This window comes from Bemisia tabaci, chromosome 9 (assembly GCF_918797505.1).
Source record: "Bemisia tabaci chromosome 9, PGI_BMITA_v3".
In the NCBI taxonomy this organism is placed as follows: Eukaryota; Metazoa; Arthropoda; class Insecta; order Hemiptera; family Aleyrodidae; genus Bemisia; species Bemisia tabaci.
Window position 1 is genome coordinate 16,217,678 of NC_092801.1, and position 23,540 is coordinate 16,241,217.

The window sequence follows — 23,540 nt, forward strand, 5'->3', positions numbered from 1 at the left end:
TCTTCAAATTTCAGAAGTCTGTCGGTCACTTCAATAGTTCAATTTTACAATTTTTACTCTGTGCGATTAATAAACTTTGAACCTGAAAATAGCGTTGTGCTGCTTTGAAAAAATTTTCTGAACCCCTCTCCACGAACATGGGCGTAGCTAGGGGGGTCCTGCCCCCCCCCCAATCTCGTGGCCCCCCAGAAAAACGGGATCCTTCATTCCTCCCCCTCCCCCCCGCTCTCTTCACCACGAGAGGTGGTCCCATGCCTCACCCCCCAGAGAAATTTCCTAGCTATGCCCCTGTCCACGAAGGAGATGCCCCATCAGCATAGAGAAAAAAAAGGAGGTGTTTGCATTTCGGGCATCTTGGAATTTTTTGATGACTTGATGACGTAGGTGGGTACAGTGTGAAGGGGACGTCCCTGTACCTAGCTGTACCCACCTACGTCATCAAGTCATCAAAATATTCCAAGATGCCCGAAATGCAAACACCTCCTTTTTTTTCTCTATGCCCCATCAGGAAATATCACATTTCGCCCCTTTGACCAGCCAAGGGTCTGCGCCTTCAGATGCGAGCCAGTCCGACCCTGTTTTCTTGTCGATGTTTTTAAGAGTCTGGACTCTAGATCCAATGTGTTTTTTTCCATTGCTTGTGAAATTTCATGAAATATTTACCTGAAATTTCCAATCTTTCATTTCTTTCTTACGTTTCATGCCACCCTGCGTATACCCTCCCTATGTACGCACCCTAATTTTACTCCCCCAATCGTAAAATTCTCGAGCGGCCATTCGGCAACCGAGCGGCGCGGCGACCGCGCAAGTGCGCTCGCTCGCCGCAACACCAACATCCACCGGCCGCGAGCATCCATCGAACATCAAATCGAAGAACCGCACATCGCACTGCACACCGTAGCGCACCATTTCACTCCCCCCCCCGCCCCTCCCCCGGGGGCCGCCCTCCTCTCACTCTCTCCGCACCGCGTCGCGACGCCGAGCGGGCTCCAGTCTCATTTCTAACCCGATCGCCGCTCCGCCAACATTCGCGCGCCGCGACCCTCGTCATGTAAATCCCGCGACCCCCGGAGAAGCTGCAACCCGCAATACAGTGCTAGTGGATAGTGCCAGGGGTGACCGCCCCGCCGGAACCATGGATTGGCGACCCCTAGTGATTGTGCTGTGATCGAATTGGAATAATCTGCTCGCATGTACGCGTGAATAACCCCGGCATTCGAGAATTTCGCCCCGGTGACTTTCCTACCCAGGCGTTCGAGTCTCCGCGGAGTGTTGTGCAGTGTCTGGAGTACTTGCTAGTTGTTTTTTTTTAGTGTCAAGTGGTCAACTGATGTTACAATGTTGCAGCCGCGAGTGAGAAGGACTAAAATAATTAAATTGTTGAGGTTTAATTATGATTTAGTGTTGTTAGTCACGCTTGGATTGTTACTATTACGGTTGGATTTTAACTCTGCAGAGAAAGGTACGTTCTGGTTTTTTGTTTCGGTTTTGAGGAGGAATTTGAATGGCTCTATGTGCTGTTCCTCTCACATTGCATTTTTTCCTTCTTTCTTTTATGATCAAATCACCATGCATACATTAATGCCCTCGTAGAGAGTGCAGTGTGGCATGAAACGTAAGAAAGAAATGAAGGATTGGAAATTTCAGTGAAATATATTATGAAATTTCACGAGGCCGTAGAATATTTCATGAAGGGCTTGAGTATACAACCAGCATTCAAACATACACAAATAGAAGAAAGTCACGATTTTTACATTTTACGAAACATGAAAAGGAGCCGGTATTTTTCAATATGTTTCATATAAATCTCTGAAATTTCATGAAATATTTCACGAGATATTTCAAGATTGTATTTTTTATGCAATTTCGTTACCCTGAGAGAGTGGAGGGGAATTTTAGTTTTATTTTGGCGGGACGTCACTATAACACTTTATTTGGGAAATTAATTTTGTGGAATGGGGAATTTTGTGAGCGAATAAATACTAGTCAATCCATATTTCGGAAGAATAACTAGGAATATATTACTTACTTATTTTCATTTAAGTGAGTATTCGAAAAATTCGCGCCAGTAACAGGTCAGAATTAACGGTTACACTTAAAATCATTCTTTTGAATTCATTAGTATTTCTAAAAAATAACTTCGAGTATTTCATTTGCCAAAATTAACACGTTTTAAATCCTCTCGTCAGCCCTAAAACACTTATTAAACCATCCTCACTAGTACTTATCGAGATCCTTTTTATTTCACGTCACAAAAAGGTTGACTATTCTCCTTAGTTTGAATTTGATCGTATCGAGCTATATTTAGAGAACGAAATCTGAATTTGCGTGCGAGATACGTAGGGAAAAAATATTTTGCGGAACTTTAGAAATAAGGATAAATAATTTCCCTGGAAAATAAATTAGACAATGAACATGGTTAAGTTTATAATTTTAATAATGAGGGTATTCGTCTAAAATTAAGTGTAAAGCGGGCACTGAAATAAAATTTTATTATAACTCAAAGATATAAACGGTTGCGGCTTGAAGAGTCTCAATCAATGTCAATGGACCTTCGTAAATTATTGATATACTTTATTTTTTTTAAATTTTTTTTTTAGTATTTTATTTCCTTTTTTTTATGAAATTTAGGTACGTTTGTCATTTGTTGTTACGCAAACTCATTATTTCCAATTCTCTTGAAAACTACCCTTCATCATTCACAGTTCATATCAATAATACTAAATAATTATTACTTATAATACTATATAATATTACCATCAATATAACTAAAATCATTAAAAATAGAAATACCACAAATTAGGAGAAAAATAAAAACAAAAACATATTACGGAGTTAAATTTTTAATCTCGGTCGTTAGTCCTCAAAAACTCTAGATTGAGTAATTGGTTCATTACTGGTCCTGTTGTAAAAGACGATAAACGCCGTAAAATGCGAAAGGAAATTGAATTTGTGTCGGCTTGAAGTTTGTAATTAAAGTACATAATTTCGAGAAACAGTTCATTACTTATAATCCGACGTCACTTACTGCCATATTTCGGGGACAAAATTTTCTGATTAAAATGTACCTGTACGCTGTACGCCCTCTAACTGAATAAAGGGCAGTGATGAACCGAACATCTCGAATTATTCTCTTCATGACACTTAAACAGACTTCTCGATCGGTATCTTAGAATCCGGAATTTCAACGCAACTCCACGGAAATTCTCTCTCTGCTTTCTCACGCGCGGGCGGAAATTTTTTGGACTGAATTTAAAGCCTGTTCCTCACATTCAAACTGAAAACGGATATTATACATATATTTTCGAGACCGCGCTTTGCTATATCTTCCATGAAGTGTAAAAGTCACTTTCGGAAGTCAATGCTCAGTTTTGCCTTTTGATGTCTTATGACCAATCTTTTTAGCGATTGTTTTTGGCAATCTTTACCTAATTGGAAAAAAACTCTACTAGCAACGTGCTCATACTGATGCATCCGCCACTTCGCGAATTTAATTTAATTTTTTGTACTACATATTGCTCATCAATTATCGAAAAATAGCATCAACATACTGGTTTAACCTCTGCCTCATTCCCTTTCATTCCTTTTATTGTTAGCGTGAGGTCTCTCAAAAATATGCAGTGTTTGGATGGAGGCTTTAAATGGCCTCATGCGACGTTTCAAACTTTTTGCCGCCATTTTATTTTTTTACGGACAAATTATTCAACGAAGCTGTCCAAAAAGTTCACGGAATTGTCTTTGTGCTGCCGATGAAATTCAGTGAATTTTTCAAACAGATCCAACGAGCAATTTCTCTGTAAAAAAAATGCCGTGAGTGCCTGCTCTGCCGTGCTCTGTAAGTGCCGCGATGTCTGACCCGAACTTCGACAGCTGGACCTCAAGTTTTCGGATGCGTGATCAGAAAACCTCTGAGATCCATATGACCTAAACTTCGGGTCCCATGCACGAAGTTTTTCACTTCGTGTGTGGGCAAACCTGATTCTCGGCTGCTAAAAATGAAACTGTCCGGGACATATGAGAATCCGTATTACAAAATTTGCAGATTGTGAGCTAGAGAGTGGATTTCAGACTTTTTCTATGTGTGCTTATCGTGATGTTTGCGTGATATTCTCTAAAAAAAGTCCGTTCACTTGGTTGTATCTCATGCTTCCAACGAAACTATTTGATCTCTATTGAACTCGGGGGTAAATTCTATTTCAATGCTATTTTGCTCTCCTAAGTAAAAACGCCGCATCTTCATTCGACATTTTTCAATTTTTCTCCTTCGGAATGCTGTTTTACAAGAAAGTGAACACATTTTGAGGGGCTTGGTAGACTAGGCGCATAAGTGCAGTTTTTTCTATATCGAGAAATACGTGTTTCAAGTTCCGAAATTATATAAATCATTATGGCAGGAAGAAAGTTTAAACTTACTTTTCGATTCTTAAAAATTGAAATTTGGGAGAGAATTTTTCTCAGAATATGCATTAAGACTAGTTTTACTTGAAATCATTAATATCTCAATTTTTTCAAAAACTGCACTTATACGTCTTGTCCTCCGAGCTTCTCAATTCATCCCTAATTGTTTTTAGTCGACACTGCCATTTCATTAGGAACTCAATATAAAAAAAAATGAAGCTTTGTAGTTGTTGGGTTTTCTTGTAATGGATCGTATTCGATACGTCAAGCAGGTGAAATTGTATTGATATCGATCGATTCAACATGTAATCATAGCCTCAAAAGTCAATTGGGCTATCTGAGGGAACGGGTTTTCTGTGGTGGATTTTTGATACTGATGAGTATAAAATGGCAATGAGGAGTGAAATTACTATGAATTTTCTCATCTTCAGTTTCTACAACTCGAGTCCTAAAACCTTTGTTTGAGGTTTTGTTCCATCGTTTTGAATCAGACGATACATCGAACCACTATCGAATACGATCTTCAGAGCAGAATGTGTGGAAGAAAAATTTAAAATTGGCGATGGAATTACGTCGTTTTTGCTTTGAATGGGAGTATAGACCACTAGACGCGGTACGAATTTAAGCATTCTGATACATGTTTCTCAAACAGAATTTCACGTAGAACACAATTCGCGCAACGAAAATTATTGAAACCAACTTTTAATGGAGATACTAACATTTTTATTTCACATTGATTGCGAGGAATTTGAACTGCCCGCTGACAAGAGACTCAAAGCTCTACGTGAGTCAAAGCGCGCACTACAACGGTTTCAGCAAGCTTCGCAGTCGAGCAATGTTCATGTCCCACCATGTGTTGCTCAAACTGTAAGCAATTTGCTACAGCTGAGCCAAAGCGTCAAGTTGAGGTTGCCGGATTTGTATATCGTAGAGACAGTCATGATAACGTTTAGCGCGCGATGTGAATCACGTAAAGCATTTAGTTTTCATGAGGGGGTGGTTTGAATTCACGCATCAAGAGTCATTAAATATCTTCGTAAGGATTAATTTCAGTAATTTTCGTTGTGTGCATCGTGTTTTACGTGAAATGTTGGTGAAGAAACATGTATCAGAATGCTGAAATTCGTACTTTGTCTAGTGGTCCATTACGTCGTTTTTGCTTCGAATGGGAGTATAGCGAACCATCAAAAAAGTTACGCGAACAGCAAGCTAAACCCCCCCCCCCCCCCCTGGCGACACTCCGAAGAAGCGTTGCGCGTCAACTCGGTCACTCGCGCGAGCGGCTCGCGCGACGGGGACGCGAGGGCGGGCGGGGGGTCGGGGGACCGGGAAGCGGGTTCGCCAAACGCGTCGCGTCGCGTCGTCGCATCGGTTGCGTGGTGTAACGAGGAACGGGTAACGAGTAACGCGACCGCAGGAATGTTGCAACTGATTTTATTAATTGTTTTAACGGAGCGACCACTTGCCACTCGCACTCGCCACTTGCCGCCGCCGCTCGCTCGCCGTTGCGCGTTGCGGTCACCGAAACCCGCTTGAGTCGCGCCGTGTGAGGGCCGCCCGTGTCCCGCGTGTCGTCCGTCGCCGCCGAGTCCGAAGCTGAGCTTTCCGGCGAGGAGCCTCAGAGGGCTCATTATTGAAATTGATAGACAAAGCGAGAGTCGAAGAGGACACAGCGTGCTGATCATTGAAATTGACAGACGGAGCGATAGTCGAAGAGGATCAGAGGGCTGATTATTGAAATTGATAGACAGAGCGATAGTCGAAGAGGACACAGCGTGCTGATCATTTAAATTGATAGACAAAGTGATAGTCGAAGAGGACGCAGCAAGCCGATTTGAACCGAAGGAAATGTATCGATTCTTGGAGGGGCCGTGTCGTCCGTCGCCGCCGAGTCCAAAGCTGAGCTTTCCGGCGAGGAGGCTCACAGGGCGGATTATTGAAATTGATAGACAAAGCGATAGTCGAAGAGGACGCAGCGTGCTGATCATTGAAATTGACAGACGGAGCGATAGTCGAAGAGGATCAGAGGGCTGATTATTGAAATTGATAGACAAAGCGATAGTCGAAGAGGACGCAGCAAGCCGATTCTTGAAGAGCCGGAAGAGATTTCCGGCGAGGAGGCTCAAAGGGCTGATTATTGGAATTGATAGACAAAGCGAGAGTCGAGGAGGCTCAGAGGGCTGATTATTGAAATTGATAGACGGATCGATGGTCGAAGAGCAGCAAGCACTGGAAAAAAACACATTGGATCTACAGTCCAGACTCTTAAAAACATCGACAAGAAATCACGGCCATGTGGGAGAAAACTTCGATTCCTCACGAGGGAATGAGTTCCAAAAATGGGAGAAAACCAGGGAATGAGCATAGTCAAGAATTCTAGACACCATGCACTGGAAAAAAACGCATTGTATCTAGAGTCCAGACTCTTGAAAACATCACCACGAAAAAATACTCTTGATTCAATCCAATTCAAGCTTAAATCAAGAACCAGTTCTCTTAATTTGAGCGGATTTCATTTTGATTTAAACTTAAATCAAAGAGTCCTTTTCCTTGTCAATGTTTTCAAGAGTCTGGACTCTAGATCCAATGTGTTTTTTTCCCAGTGAGCCGATTATTGAAATTGATAGACAGAGCGATAGTCAAAGAGGAGACAGGGAAAATGGAGCGATCCTGTGGGTTAAAGGAGCGGAACTAGAGTACCTTTATAGGGAGAGTATGGACAACTCGAAAACTTGGAGGTTAGGTTTGATCAGGTCATGTGGCTCTTAGGGCCCAAAAAGGCAGCCAACCTATGAACTCGAATCATCCAGTGGTACTAATTCAAACTCCGAGAGTGGGCACACTGATAAAAAATTATAAAATGCTCATTTTTATCAATTTTTTGGCTCTGAAAGATCGAGCTCTATTTGTATTTTCCTTTACAATTTTTATAACTTAAGTCCATTCTTAAGTTCAAAATAAATACCCAGACGGTGGTCCTTCCACCACGGGATTATAGCCATCAGGAATTTGCATATAGCCAATTATTATTTAAGAATTTTTTAATAAAGGCTGATTATTATTATTATTTATTTTATTATTATTAAGTTCAAAATAAATACTCGGACATCCAGAATTCCGGAGTCGTCACAGCGGGCTGATTGTTGAAATTGATAGACAAAGTGATGGAAAAAAAAGATATAGGGGGTATGGAGCAATCCTGTTGGTTCAAATGGGTGTTTCTTGTAGACTAAGGAGGTAAATGATGGACCGACTACATATAGGGTCTCTCGTGGGTTGCTCGGGGTTAGTCCATCACCTACCTCCTGTGCCCATTGGAACCACCAGCCAACACTAATAGGATCCCTCCATATCCCTGCTGTCTCTTTTGTCTATAGCTTTGTCTATCAATTTCAACAAGCAGCCCGCAGGCCTGTAGTGATAGCGACACATTATCGAGGTACGCCGGCCGGTCGTTGCAAAATCAGCCTCTCATGACCCGCTACTCGGAGAGACTATCGACCCTAATCGATACTTTGACCGAGAGCGAATCCTAATCGATCGATTCATCGACTCACCGATCGGATCGATTGAACCCGGCAGTAAAATGACATACTGGACCGTCTCGTGGCACGGTGGTTGCGCAAAAGTGCGCGTAAGTGCGTGCCGGGTGAGACTTGCGGCGCGAGCCAAATTCGGTGTGCCAACGACGGACACATCGACCCGCTGCGCTAATCCGGATGATTTGCGGGGTCGATCGCAGAAATATCGCCTCCGAACTAGATCTATGATACGTGTGCTTATTACGGTGGAAATTGCTTGATTTTTATTCCTTCGCGGAATGAGAGGAGGTAGGAGTCGACCAGCGCTCCCATTCCATGACCGTCAAAAGTTCCGAGATTCTTTTTAAATGTTTTGAAAAGTTTCAAGAAAGTTCCGGAAAATGCGAAAGATCCGGAATATTCCGGAAATTTCTAAAGTTTTAGGAAAATCTTAAAAGTTTCGAAAGTTGAAACTAGTTCCGGGAAATGGGAGCACTGGGGTTAAGTCCCAACTCAGACATTTACAATTCATTTTGGTAGTAGTACCCAAATTAGGTTACTAACCCAAGTGTTGCGATACTACCAAAATTAATTGGAGATGTCCATGTTAACTAACAAATTGCGGTAGTAAGTATCGAAAATTTAAGGGGATAACCCTAAAAGGTTTTTTTCCGTGTTTGATAGGGAATTCGGACTGAGTATAACAAAAACACACCAAGGCGCATAATGGAGAAACGTAAGTTGGGAGGAGTTATGAATTCAACTATTCGTTAATTTTTTCCTGTTAAGTAATTTAAGGTAAAGAAAACGTATTTTCAACGAGAAAATTGCCCTCAAACGGTGTTCTTAACATTGAGTCCTATTGGGGAGTAAAACTTCAAACCTCTTTTTCTCGGCTCTAAGTCGAATCAACTCAGTGCGTTTCTGTTAAACTCTCGGTCCTTTCCTTTCGGGGTCTCAAAAGTGCACCCAGTTGACCCAGTGTGTGAGATCACAAAAATTTCCTTCGAGAGAATCATTAATCAAAGAAAGTTAATATTGCTAGAGTATAAAAAAAAAACGCTTACCTCCGTTTGCCACATAAATATGAGGTATCAAATCAATTTATTCGAAGTTTGCAGAGTGACTAATCCGAGTTTTTGGTAGATCGCTGTGTAAATCCCGCGATATATTTCATGGCGGAAAAACTGAGCGTCCTATCATTTGATGGCTTTATGTAACATCACCCCCACCCCCACCTCTCCTTCATTCTATCACGCGGAGAGGGGGGGGGGAGAGCTTGGGGGCGAGTCCTCGGCGCATGCCCGAAAGTGGTGAAAGGGTGAATGCCAGCGACGCGACCGGCCGGGTGTCGACATTGACAGCCGATTATGGAGATGAGCTTCGGCTTCGGCGCGCTGAGCAACAACCACCTAACTCCAGTGGAGGCCCCGTGGAGATGCGTTGTTCTTTCCCCGCCGCGGCAGAGCTCCGGGAGCCAGACCGGACAGCTTCACTGCCGCTGCTCAGACCCCAGATTCATCGCTCGATCGAGCGGTTATGGCACGTGGCGCGTGCGTTCCTGGTGCAATGGCTCAATTTACGAGTGAGCGCATTTATGAAAAAAGGTTAACCTGCAATCCTGCCGTGCTAAGGAAGAACGCTGTATGAGCCTTCAGACGCTCACGGGGAAGAAAAAACACATTGGATCTAGAGTCCAGACTCTTGAAAGCATTGACAAGAAAAAATACTCTTGATTAAATCGGATTTTTGCTTGAATCAAGAGTACTTTTTCTTGTCGATATTTTCAAGAGTCTGGACTCTAAATCCAGTGTGTTTTTTTTCCAGTGCTGCCAAGTTTCCACCGATATAAAAAGCAAATTTACTGGGAAAATTGCGAATATTATTTTCCAGAATTTTCAGACAATTTTGTACGCAATTTGATCGAAAATATCTAAAAATCTCAAGGAAAAATATGCATGAATGTTGTCAAAAATACATATTTTATCAAGGGAAATTTGGCGAATCTCGAATGTTCAAACGGCGTTTTTCCTCAGCACGCGGCAGTACGGAAGATCGCCTTATGAGCCATCAAATTGACGATGCCAAATTTACTCCGACTAATAACGATTTTCCAGGAAAATTTTTGAATATTTCTCCTCCGATTTCTCAGATGATCGGAAACATACTCATAACTTCCTTCCAAAATAAATATTTCTGAGAGGAAATTTATCAACATTTGAATGCCCTTCGAAAACTTCAAAAACTTCGCGCTAATGACATAATCGCTAATGTGTGCACTTGTGAAAAAATCGCAAGAGTCTGCGTTGGTAAAAACCTCCCGTAAATTTCGATCTATTTCTATTGAATAAAAAAAAAGTAAAATGAACAATTGAAATGTTTAGAACCAAGAAAAAGAGCATCTAGTTCGTATCAAGCAAATTTAAAATTTTCGGTGTTCACGGGCGAAATTTTCTTCATAGTTGCCAACAGAAAAAGAGGCATAAACAGCCAAACCTAGATACATAATAAATCTCGGAAATTGTCACCAATCTATTCACGTATGATATCAACGTATAAGAGAAACATATTTTATCGTGCGCATTCTTTTTTGCAGCGTGGTCCGCAGAAAAACGTTATCTTTATCTTTATTTCGACATTCAGAAGTCTTTTACGATTTAGAGCTCGTGCTTTTACGTGCAAAGCGTTTTGCTTATGCGATTTGGGCGATAAAAACGAATAATTATGTACATAACTATAAAATAAAATCTCGCGTGTTTTCCAAACTGAGAAGGAGAATTTCGAAGGAGAGCGTTTTCTTACGGCAAATCCACACGAAAAGTAAAAAACGTCGAGATATCGCACCAACTGGGCTAAATCACTGGATATACATTAATTTTTGGGGGGAAAACATAGACAGTACGCCTTAAAGCACATTTTAGCTGTCTCTTAACTAGAAGTCTATCTCGGAAACCCTAAAATTAAGCAAAGAGTGCGTGTTTTTCATCACGGCTTTTATGACCAGCTGGGCTGGACGCATATGGAGCTGTCACGTAATGAAATGGTTTATTTTTCTACCTGGCGTTTAAGTCTCCAAGCCTATTATCCGACTCATTGAAGGTGTTTGTCGAGCGAAAGTATTTCACCATCGCTCGTATGGCCAACTGAACTTGACAAGTACGGAGTTGTTTTGCATAGAATATGATAAATTTTATTCGATTAGTGAAATTGAAAGGTTCATTTGTGCTCGTATATAATATCATATCTAATTCATGTTTTTTTCAAACGAGACTTTTTGGCAATATAAAGCTGAAATAAGCTATTAGGAGTAGTGGATTTTTTGTTGCTACATATTTGCAGTAAAACCGGTAATTTGACAAACTTTGTTCGATTTATCGGTGTTTATTTATTATTTCTATTCTATTAGTTCACAATAAGGCACTGGCGTTGGATGAAAAAGCTCCTCTGCGTGAGCTATAGTGAAAGAAAAATATGATAGATTTTAAAATACTCTGAATACTCGAGTATGGTAATACACACCTGACTCCATGGTAGCATTTACCATATTATGGTGTCACCAGAATTGTGGTGAATACCACTATAATTCTGGTTATTTTCGCTGGATAGTATCACTGTTTAAAAAATCAAGAGGACTATTGGCAGATGTTACCATACTTTTTTTCAGTGTGGCCTAGCTGGATGTCTCCTGTCTTCTCAGGATTTTGAAGTGGAATTAGTGGGTCAAACTTTATTTTTACACCCGTTTTGTGTCCGATCCGTTGATTTTTTTGTCGAGAAAAAATGATAATGGACGTTATCTGATTAAGTTCGAAAAACAAATTGCAATCGGGACCACACCCGAGGAAAAAGCTGGCTTCATACTCCCCCTCCGTGCATCAAGTCTCGATGGAGGAGGAGCCAATACGTTAGCTGTTGCCACACTGGGCAGGATATAACTTGAATTAAAGACTGAGCTTTTTATTTTCCCATAATTTTCGGTATCACCTTGTTTGATCTAAAAGGATTTCATTTTGTAGATATTTTCGATGGTGAAAATGAATTTGATCTGACGCGTTATAATTTATTGTCAAAAGTGAAACCCCGTTTTTACCTAAAGAAATAACCTATATTAGAGAGATAGACAGAGGGTGGGGTTAAAACCACTCTAACCAGCAAATGCACCAGTAGTGACAAGGCGTGAATGATTAATGATCGATATTTCCAAAATTGAAGCTATTATGCACTGGAAAAAAAACACATTGGATCTAGAGTCCAGACTCTTGAAAACATTGACAAGAAAATGGACTCTTGATTCAATCAGATTTAAGCTTAAATCAAAAGGAAATCCGCTCAAATTAAGAGGCTTGGTTCTTGATTTAAGCTTAAATCTGATTGAATCAAGAGTATTTTTTCTTGTCGCTGTTTTTAAGTGTCTGGACTCTAGATCCAATGTGTTTTTTTTTCGAGTGTATAGTCAATAAGAATCGCCTATTTCAAATAAAAGGATCGCTCCATACTCCTTTATGTCTATCGCTTTGTCTATTAATTTCAAGAATCAGCCGGCTGCTCGGAAGCGGAATATCGGAGCTTTCGAGGGGGTATACTTGACAACTTTCCGGCAGCTTTACAGGTGTTTTTTTTTCCGGTGTAGTCAGTAAGAATCACCTATTTCAAATAATAGGATCGCTTCATACTCCTTATGTCTATCGCTTTGTCTATTAATTTCAAGAATCAACCGGCTGCTCGGACGCTGAATATCGGAGCTTTCGAGGGGGTATACTTGACAACTTTCCGGCAGCTTCACAGGTGTGGACCGGTCGGTTTTGCGGTCCGGCACAGGTTAAACGGGGGCTACGAGCGGTGGCGGGGGGAGAAGGACCGGTCGGGGAACAGGTTGGCAGACCCCGAGGGCTTCCGGCTAATAGAAACGTTCGTTTTATCTCGAACGAGAAAAGTAAGCCAACGGTCGCGGCTCGGACTCGCGGAATGAAATTCCGAGACATTTCTCCGCCGCCATCCTCGACGGACTCAAATCCATCAGAATTGGGTCAGCAGCCCCCCCGATGGCCGCCGGGCCGATTTTGGCCCTTTCCGAGCGCCCAGGAATCCGCGACAAGCCTTTAAATGTTTGTTTTTTATTTTAAATATTTTTTTTCCACGAATTCCGGTGGGCCGATCCGTTGGATAGCCGGTGGTGCCGGAAATCTGTATAGACTCTCGTACCAACATGAAAAAAGGAAACCGTTTACTGAAGTTGGAGTATTAGTGGCAGGGGGCAATTCCCCCCCCCCTTTCTGGGTCTTTAAAAATTTCCTTTTTTGGCAAAAAAGATTTGGCAGTTCTGGTCGATTTTGATGACGTTTGAGGCAATTTTCTTCCTTTATACCGCGTTTTAGACTCGACTTCGGAGCCTTGGTCAATTTTGATCAAAAGCGTATCGAATATAAGGTGATGGATACAAGAATCCATCCCCCAGCAAATTTGGCCTCTTCCAAAAATTTATGAGCCCCCCTTCTTCCCTAGATTTGACTGAAATGAAGCCCTTGAGTCATATAAATTATTGGTTTAAGGAGTCAAGAGTACACATTTTGGCGCAAAAAGTTGTATATTTCAGAACTCAAACTGTGAAGTTGGGGCCAACGTTCCACCTTCTGTTTACGTGAAGCCTCTATTTAGCTCTGTGGCGAGGCGTGAATTATCGACTATCGATATTTCCCCATGTAAAGCTATGTTAAAAGATCGATTATTTAGGTGTTCGTTGCGAACACCCTGTTTATCGATCCTTTTCCATAGGTTTAAATGGAAAATCAACCAGTATATTGCAAAGCACGCCACGCCACTGATTCAGCGTCAATTAAATACAATTTCATATCGTTATCAGCACTTACTGTCTTCCGTGTCAAATTTAAGTAAAAAAGTATAAAAATCTTTTCAGCTCAATGAGGTTCAAAGTGATTTTTTTTTTTAGAAACAAGCGCTAATATCACATGGTTTTTTGGTAGATTTTGCGAACAATTATATATTTTACAAAGCGTCATCCAACAGAAAGTCTCCAAAGTCACAACGTCGACGAATGAGATACTTCAAAAAACGGGATAAAATGTTGCAGACGTACGTCATATGGGCTGCGTGGACTAAAATTTACCAAATACACATTCAAATGCAAAAAACTATTTTAAAAGAGAACTGGTCCCTGCAAATGGTAACTTAATCGTTTACCAAAATGGCAGACACATTTAATTTTTGACAGCATGAGTGTTTCGCCTCTATTTAAAGACTTTCTCTGATGTTGTTGTTTTTGCTTTTGTGTTTTTTCGTAAAAAATAAAGATCTTTCTCAGACGCGTTCACTTTTCAGTGAAATGTGACAAGTTTTTAATGAAGATTTAAGAGGTTTCGAAACTCGATGAGAGATTGATTGAAACGTACAAACCAATCAAACATTTTTTGTTCCGTGCCTTTGAAAATTAATCAACTCTCGGCTGCTTCCGCTTTTTACAATTTTGAAAGTTCGTTTGAGAGCACGGCCACTCTAGCTGATTTTTTGATGAATGAAGACACGAACGCATTTCTCCAAACTCAATTCGATAAGTTGTCGGTGAAAAAAAATCTCTCTCTTTGACCTAACAGAGGCCTCCTGCCTGATTTCATCGGAGCCAGACAAGAATATCGCATTCACGTTATAAATCTAGTGTTTTATGAGACGAGAAATCGAATCGAACATTCGAACACCGATGTGGTCCGAAAATCAAGTTGGTTATGGAGCCATACCGGTTTACAAGTTTAAGGCCACCGGCTAAAATGTGATACTTTTTGTATTTTTTGAGCAGAATTGAAGAATGAAAATTATATTATGTGGCTCTTCCACACCCATTAATGAGTGGTATTCTACCGTGCCAAGGAAAAACGCCGTATGAACCATCAGGCGTTGCCAAATTTCCTTTTTATAAAACACGAATTTTCCTGTAAACTTACAAATATTTTCTCTCAAATTTTTCAGACAATTTTTTTCATCTAAAGTTCCTGAAAATTTCAAGGAGAAATATTTATAACATCACTCAGAAATGAACATTTTATCGGAGGAAATTTGGCAACTCTCGAATGTTCATACGGCGTTCTTCCTTAGCGCGGCAGTATTCTCGCTGAATTTCATTAGTATTTGGCCTGATCCTGATTTATATATTCTGCGTTTTCTTATTATCCACACGGAATCACCAAACAGCCTTCTACTTTGTGTTATCTTGCGGAGTTTTCCTTGGATGAAAATCTTTGCGATTTTTTCGTGATCCGGTTTTCAAAAGAATACTCATGCTGTAGTTTCGATCAGGGCATCTTCTTTACACGCCTTAACCTGATCAGGACGTTGACATTGTAACGCTGATTTATTCTCAAGCAATAATGACGCTTGTACTTATATTCCATACTTAGTGCGAAAGTGAAGTTCCCAAATCAATAAATTGCGGGTAATCCTGGACATGTTCCGATATAAATCACATTTTACCAATCGATTAATCTGAATATTGAAAAAAACTAATCGATGAATCGAATCACACATTTAGTTTTGAGCGAAAGTTTTTTGCCGCCCATACAGGAATTCAACAGAAAAACTTCCGTCCGAAACTTCGCTGAGTCTTGCGCGTAATCGTCCTAATCGAAAGAAAAATCAGTGACATTTTTAGCAGGGAGCGCACAGCGATTTTCTAGTAATAATATAACTTTTTAAGGGAAATTTCGCAACGCTGCAATGTAATAACGTTCTTTCGTCCAGCAAAGGACGATGTGATCTCTGAGAGGGGTCCTATAGTCTGAGTCTACAGACAAGAACCTATCCTCACAACTGCGGCGCACAGTGGATCGAGTCCGTGGAAAAGGTCGGACAAAATTTTGGAAACTTTAAACGCTTATAACCCTGTTAATATAAACCTTTGATGTTCTGAAAGTGGTTCCATCGGTCTTCTCGTGAAATTTTCTCCTAGAGGCACCCCTTGAACTTTTAATGTGACAAACTAAACATTAAAATTTGCAGTTTTAGTAAAAAAAATCATGTCCGACCTCTCTGATCAACTCGATCCACTGTGCTACGTTCGCAGTAGTGTCCCTTTATACTGAGAGTCAAGACAACACCCCCGCATGGAGTCACAAACGGGAATAAAGATTACAGAAATTGAACGTTTTTTGTAATCTTTGATCGGCCCATTCTCAAATTCCTTTCTCCGTTCCTTCTCTCATTCCGTTTGTTCCTTGCCGAACCCGTAATTCCCTGGTCCATTCCAGATTATAATCTTTGCAATCGGTGAAAATGTAATCTTTATTCCCGTTTGTGACACTGTGAAGGCCTAAAATACGGGAACCAATCAGAAATGGATTCACATTGTCTTGACTCTCAGTATAAAGGGACTCTAGTTCGCAGTAAAAGTTGTTTTTCGTCAACGGAACGGGGAACGTAGAGCGTCGTGCGCTCGGAACCGCAAGGTTAGCTTCGCGCGGGTGGCCGCTGACGACAGAGACGTCGCGAACCCGGCCACCATCTTACTTTTCAATTTCAGCCGCAGAATAATTGAGCAGCACTATGAAAGAATAACTTAAAAACCGCATAATCGTGCGCAAGATAGAAAGACATCAAGAGAGCGTTCCATGAACAGAAATGAAAGCAAGTGTCAAGGTGAATAAACCGTACGAAGCCCGTTAGAACCCCATTTCGGATGCGTAAGGTGGTTGAATCTTGCTACCAGTACACTTTGAACTTGAATCTTACAATGCGATTGTTAATGCCAAAAATTTGTATCTTCGAGTGGCCCTCGTTGGTCATTTTTTCAAAAGATACAAGAAAATACTTCAAGCATCTCCTCGATATATTAGGCTGATAATCGGAATCGATAGACAAAGCTTCAAACAAAGAAGACATGGAACCTGAATACTTATAGCCAGTAGATAGCCCAGAGACTTTAACGCAGCGTTAGAAAAGTAAACCATTTCATGATGAGACAACTCCTTGCGGTCTGATTATTAAAATTGCTGGACAAAGCGATGGAGAAAGAAGATTAAGGGAAAATGGAGCCTAGGCTTTCCAACTGGTGGAATTGGGTGGTGTCAATGGACAACGAAAGACTTACTAACGGCAACCTACGAGAAACCCTATAGTTAGTCCATCATTTTCTCCCTTATAGTCTATAGGAACCAACCATATTACAACCAATGGGAGCGCTCCATATTCCCACGTCTTCTTCGGATTTCATGACATTTCATCTAAAGATTTTTATCTACAAATATTACACCTCATATTATTTGGCCTACAACTTGTTTCCTACATGAGTCAGTTAAGTCATTTTTTTTATTGTCTCATTCGGAAGTAGTAAGTGACCAAAGCATACAGTTTTTTTACTAATTTTTTTTTGCAAACGGACTGCAACGACTGCAAACGGGAGAAAAGTTTATTTGAAAGTGCCATAAAGTTGATTTGAGAGAAAACCAGTGGCACCATCGTGTTTCTCGCGAACTTCTATACTAAAATCAACAGTCAAATCGCAAATTCCTCACACATGCAACATCTCCATTATGGGTTTAATTCTGGTCTCATTAGCTAAAACCCAGTCCAAGTGCCAACAGAATGTATCAGAACCTCGCTCATCTAATAGATCCGCTGCCACCATCTCTAATTTCCTGAGGTGAATCCAGTTATCTCAAATATTACCCATTAGGCCCCCACGGTGCTTAAGTCCGCGTAACCCGCTCGCGAAAAAAAGAAGAAGAAATCGCCTGCCTCGTTCCAGTGGCGGAACGGTAACGAACCGGGATGGATGAGGAACGAGGTGCAAGAAGGGCCAGCTGCAGTGCTGCACTTGGAGCCTCGCGGAAGAGAGAGAGAGAGGGGGGGGGGGTTGCGTAGGCGTAGGTGCAATTGACATAATTGTTACACCGTTCTCCCGGGCCCCCTCCCCCTCCCGCCATCGGGACTGCGGCGGATCCCTGGCTGTGGGAACTGTGTTAGCAGATATTACGGAACTTAAATCGGCGGGGTTGCCGTCCGCTGCGATTTGCGCGCTTCCTGGTGGCGAGGATTTGGAGTAATTGTTGCCGGATTTCAGAGGTGTATTCTGCCGTGCTAAGGAAGAACGCCGTATGAACATTCGAGAGTTGCACTGGAAAAAAAAAAACCGCATTGGATCTAGAATCCAGACTCTTAAAATGATCGACAAGAAGACTTTTATTGGTAAACTTGCATATCCGTGAAAACAAAGGGAGAGCTTGATTCCATTCCCGCCGACTCGGAGACTTTAACGCAGAGGTAGGAAATTTGGACAGAGCAAAAGACGTGAAACAACTATTTTAACTTCCAAGTAGGTAAAATTGCATAGCCACAAAAATGAAGGAGAACTTATTGTAAGCCTCTTTATCGATGACTTGGAGACTTTAACGCACGGATAGAAAAGCTAGATGGGGAAGAAAGTTAGATACACTGGAAAAAAAAACACATTGGATCTAGAGTCCAGACTCTTGAAAACATTGACAAGAAAAAGGACTCCTGTTTCAATCAGATTTAAGCTTAAATCAAGAACCAAGCCTCTTAATTTGAGCGGATTTCCTTTTGATTTAAGCTTAAATCTGATTGAATCAAGAGTCCCTTTTCTTGTCAATGTTTTTAAGAGTCTGCACTCTAGATCCAATGTGTTTCTTTTTCCAGTGTGCCAAATTTCCTTCGATAAAGTACGCATTTTTGACAACATTCATGCAAATTTTTCCTTGGCATTTTCAGATATTTTAGATTGAATTGCGTACAAAGTTGTCTGAAAATTTTAGAAAAATATTTTCGCGAATTTCTCAGTAATTTTGGTTTTTATTGGAGGAGACTTGGCAACGTCTGAAGGCTCATACGGCGTTTTCTCTCAGAACGGCAGTATTGGAAAGGTACATTTTCCCGGGTGGACTCGGTTCAGTTTTTGACGTATTGCCAATGCTGCCATACTATAGGAAAGCGCCGTATGAACTTACAGACGTTGCCATGTTTACTTCGATAAAACAGGAATTTCCTGATGCACTTATGAATGTTTCCTTTCCGATTTTTCAGTCAATTTTTCTCAAAACTTTACCTAAAGCTCATGAGAATTTCAAGGAAAAATGGACCGAGTTTATCAAAAAGGACCCAACCCACATTTTCGAAAAAATTCAGTTAAGAATGTTTTCGAGTTCCACTAGCCACATATTTTCTCCCGCTAAAATCTGAAAGTCTAAAAATAGAAATTAGCTCGTGAAAAGAGAGGATAAAGTTTATCTTCTACATTGAGTCTTAAGCTAGTATAAAACTTCAAACCTCTCTTCCTCTGTTTCAACTTAATGTCGGCTGGTTCTTTTCTGAAGAACCCGATCCCAATATTCATAGCTTTTCTCAAAAATAAAATTTGTATCGAAGGAAATTTAACAATTCTCGAATGTCCTTACGGCATTCTTCCTTAGCATACGGCAGAACAGAGCCATATATATGGCGTACCTACCGATTACCTATACAAAGCCGAAGGGAGAGGGGACAGTGAAAACGAAACGAAACCAAGCCAAACCAATTTAACATAACCCAAGCTAACCTAACAAAAAAATCTGATCGAAAAACAACATTTAAGGTAATTCGATGGACGCCATATTTTGTGTCAGAACGGCGTGCGATAAATCGCATCAATTGGTCCCATTTTTTCAGCTACTCGTCATTTTTCTTCAATTTTGAGATCGCAATTCTGTTGTCAGGAGACTAAAGCACTCACTTACCAATTTTAACAAAGAAATTCAACGTAATAAAGGCGTGGTTTTTTCAGAGAGAAAACATCACATTCGATACTGATATCGAAACTGCACTCGAACGCGATATTTTCTCTCTGAAAAAACCGCGCCTTTATCACGTTGAATTTCTTCGTTAAAATTGGTAAGTGAGTGTTTCAGTCTCCTGACAACAGAATTGCGATCTCAAAATTGGAGAAAAATGACGAATAGCTGAAAAAATGGAACCAATTGATGCGATATATCCCGTGCCGTTCTGACACACAATATGGCTTCCATCGAATCACCTTAACAGAAATCAGAGCACCCATCCGGTGCCTCAAAAGTAGCTCGAAAAATGCCGTGGTGGGATTTTTCTACAGAAGACCCGTATTATCGTATTAATTCATTGCTGACGCGATAATCGTTCGATTCATTTGTTCGATAATTTTTTTCCCCTGTAAATCAGGCATCGTAGACTCCTGATGGAGTCATTTACCCAGTGACTCCGAAATCCAGAGACCCGGTAATCGCGTAACTGTTTCAATGGTTTCATGTGTAAGTCTCATCACTTGAGGAGCCTCCCCCTCTCGCTTCCCTCAGACCACAATAGGACGCGTTTAAAGAGGCTAAACTCCGCCTCCCGTCCATTGTTTTTTTCCGGGAGAGGATGTCCCCCCCCCCAACCCCCACCGTCCCCACTTGATTTTTTCTCAGCGTGATATTTCCTCCGCGACCAAGGTTCTTCGTTGGTGTTTGCTGGCAGCATTTGCGTTCTTGCTCTTAAGCTGTGGCGATCCTCGAAAGTTGGCGAATACGTTTTTTCTCCATTTCCCTGCAGGCTGATTGTCGAAATTGATAGACAAAGCGATAGACAAAGAAGACATAACCACCCGCTTTCCCTAAAAGAATTACTTCATTTAGCTTCGTCCATTGCTTTGTATACAGCTTTGTCTATAGATTGCAATAATCAGCCTGCAAGGAGTTGTAACGTCATGAAATGGTTTACTTTTCTACTGCTGCGTTTAAGTCTCCAAGCTACCCGTCGGCAAGGTATGAAAGCTCTTTGTATTTTACGTCTCATGCCTTGTCCATCAATTCCAATCATTAGTTCGCAGCGGGCTGATTATTGAAACTAATAGACGAAGAGGGCCTAGGGAGTATGGAGCGATCCTATTGGTTGAAATGGTTGGTTCCTATAGACTAAGGGAGAAAATGATGGACTAGCCATACGGTCTCTTGTGGGTTGCCGTTAGTTAGTCTATTACCTATCTTCTTTGTCCATTGCAAACAACCGTTTCCACCCATAGGATCCCCCCATATCCCTGTTGTCGCCTTTGTCTACAGCTTTGTCTACCAATTTCAACAATCAGCCGCGCCTGATTTTGTCTTTTACCCGCGACGAATACCAGAAGTTAAAAGCTAAGAGACCTAACCTTTACCGACAGACCTTTTCGGTCGGATTTCCCACGTGATAAAAAATGGTAAAGCTCGAAGCTGCTGTTATTCGCCGAGGCGGGAGAATAATCAGGAGACAATCAGTGCCCGGACGGCGGAGGCGCATGGTGAGGCTTCCCAGCGGGAGTTGACGCGCGGGACAATGATCAGGTGAATCAGGAGCCAGGACTCAAAGGAGCAACAACTGTGCATGATTTATGTCTCTAAACGGGAGCCTCCCGGGGCTGAGGTGTAGACTCACCACTCATCAGCAACGTTGCCACTCGCAGCATCGTGAGGGTGATTGAAACCAACCAGGTTGCTTTTCTTACCAACTCCAACTTCTCCTAATCAGTGTTCGAAACTCACCTTTGAGTTTAAGGAGCCATGTGGCGCATCAAGCCCGATTTTTAGGCGCCATTGAAGATTTTTCAGGGGCCAAATTGACTTTTTGCCTATATATTACGGCGCATTTAGTGAAAATATAGCCACAAGATGTTTTTGTAACAGAACTAGTAAGTATAGTTGTAACATGGGGAAGACAAAAGCACAAATGATGAAATCGTGGAGAATAGAAAAAGCTTTCACTTGTGATGCTGAAAATTTCGAATAATTGCCTAATATGAAAGTTCAGATTTTTAGGGGGCAATTTTTAGGAGCCATGTTGGCGCAAAGCCTTCATTTTTTAGGCGCCATGGCTGATTTTTTAGGTGCATTTGGTGCGTTGGCGCCTGTGAGTTTCGAACACTGCTCCTAATACATCACTGATAAGAAACTCCGGCCTTGGAAGCCGTGCTTATGAACCATATAGGCATATTGTCCGCGTTCCAGGCTCAGAGGCCGAAAGCTCCGGGCGTAGCACCCGGAGCAATCGAAGCTCCAGCACTCGGAAATTTCGGCCTCTGAGCCCGGAACGGACGTTATGTCTATAGCCTGTGACTCTTGTTTCTGTGCAACCCACTTCAGCGAATTTTGCCATTTTTCCTCCCTTATTTGCTTTCTTGCGTTGCGAGTGATTTGATTGAAGAGCTGGCATTGACGAAAGAATAAGTCATCGTCCGAAACATCACTGAAAAAAACTCCGGCCGTGGAAGCCGTATTTACGGGCTATATAGGCATATCGTCCGCGTTCCGGGCTCAGAGACCGAAAGTTCCGGGAGTAGCTCCCGGAGCAATCGGAGCTACGACTCCAGCACTCGGAAATTTCGGCCACTGAGCCCGGAACGGACCGTTTGCCTATATTACCCGTAACTTTTTTTTTTCAATGTGCCTATGTTTATGTTTTCCAAGACTCGGTCAAAATCTGGTAAAGGAAGTCCTCCTAATGGGTCTCAGGACGTCAAAATGGTGTTGGTTACTCTTGATAAACCACAATTAGGTAAAATTTTCATTATTTTTGTTCACATTCGAGTCACCGCCATCTTGGTGCACTCGTTTGTGACTCCACGAGCGAAAAACAATCAAAATTGGATTTTTTTTAGGCCGCTTTCAGCACAACCAAAACTGAGTTGTCGTAACTCTGGGTATAAAGGGACTCTATAAAAAGGGACTCAAGTCCTTAAAACCAAACTTTTCCCCCTAGCTTTTCCCCCTAGCTTATCTCCCCGAATCTCACCACGAACCGCCAGCGCGGCATCGATGCCGACGAACTTCCCGCCGAAGATCCGAAGGGGACCCTGAGGGGGGGGGGGGGGCTGTGCGAGTAGGTCAGCAGTGTGAGTGCGTCGGGCGCGCGCAAATGCGTGCGAGGTGGTCGTCGTAGATGAATGGAGTGGAAATGTTGTGGTTTGACGGCCGGCCCCTCGGGTTAGGGGAGGGGGAGGGGGCTTTAATAGCTCGTGGAAAAGGTGAGCCGGTGAGTGTCGGGGGCCCAGAGGGGGGGGGGGGGGTTCGAGGGGTCGAGTGCCCGGGCACCTGACGTGACGCCCGGCGCTGACGCTTATTCGTTTCGCGGGACCCTGGAGGTCGAGCCGACTTGAAAGCTTCGCCTGAAAGCTCCTCGTTCCTTTTTCAGCGCGATTGCAATTTGCGGAGATTAGCGTCGTTCCGACCCGGGAGATTTTAACGGGTCAGCGGGCCGATTATTGAAATTGATGGACAAAGCTATAGACAAGGAAAACAAAAAGACGGTCGGTTTCCGGAATTTTTTCGAGGATCGACCTCGGACTGAGGTCAGTTTCCGGAATTTCTTCGGGAATTGACCCCGGAGTGAGGTCGGTTTCCGGAATTTTTTCGAGGATTGACTCTGGACTGAGGTCGGTTTCCGGAATTTTTTCGAGGATTTACCCTGGAGTGAGGTCGGTTTCCGGAATTTTTTCGAGGATTGACCCCGGAGTGAGGTCGGTCTCCGGATTTTTTTCGAGGATTGACTCTGGACTGGGGTCGGTTTCCGGAATTTTTTCGAGGATTGACTCTGGACTGAGGTCGGTTTCCGAAATTTTTTCGAGGATTTACCCTGGAGTGA

The 23,540-nt window shown here is 42.1% G+C and overlaps 1 protein-coding gene across 1 annotated transcript in view; it reads left to right on the plus strand.

The window, feature by feature from the left end:
• The first annotated feature begins 1,027 nt into the window (after positions 1 to 1,027).
• The window catches only part of LOC109036992 (uncharacterized), a 306,985-nt gene continuing 284,472 nt past the window's right edge, over positions 1,028 to 23,540 (plus strand). Inside the window, exon 1 of the mRNA XM_072304404.1 lies at positions 1,028 to 1,462. Coding sequence (XP_072160505.1) covers positions 1,339 to 1,462 — 124 coding nt within the window. The 5' untranslated portion in view covers positions 1,028 to 1,338. The remainder of the gene's footprint in view (positions 1,463 to 23,540) is intronic.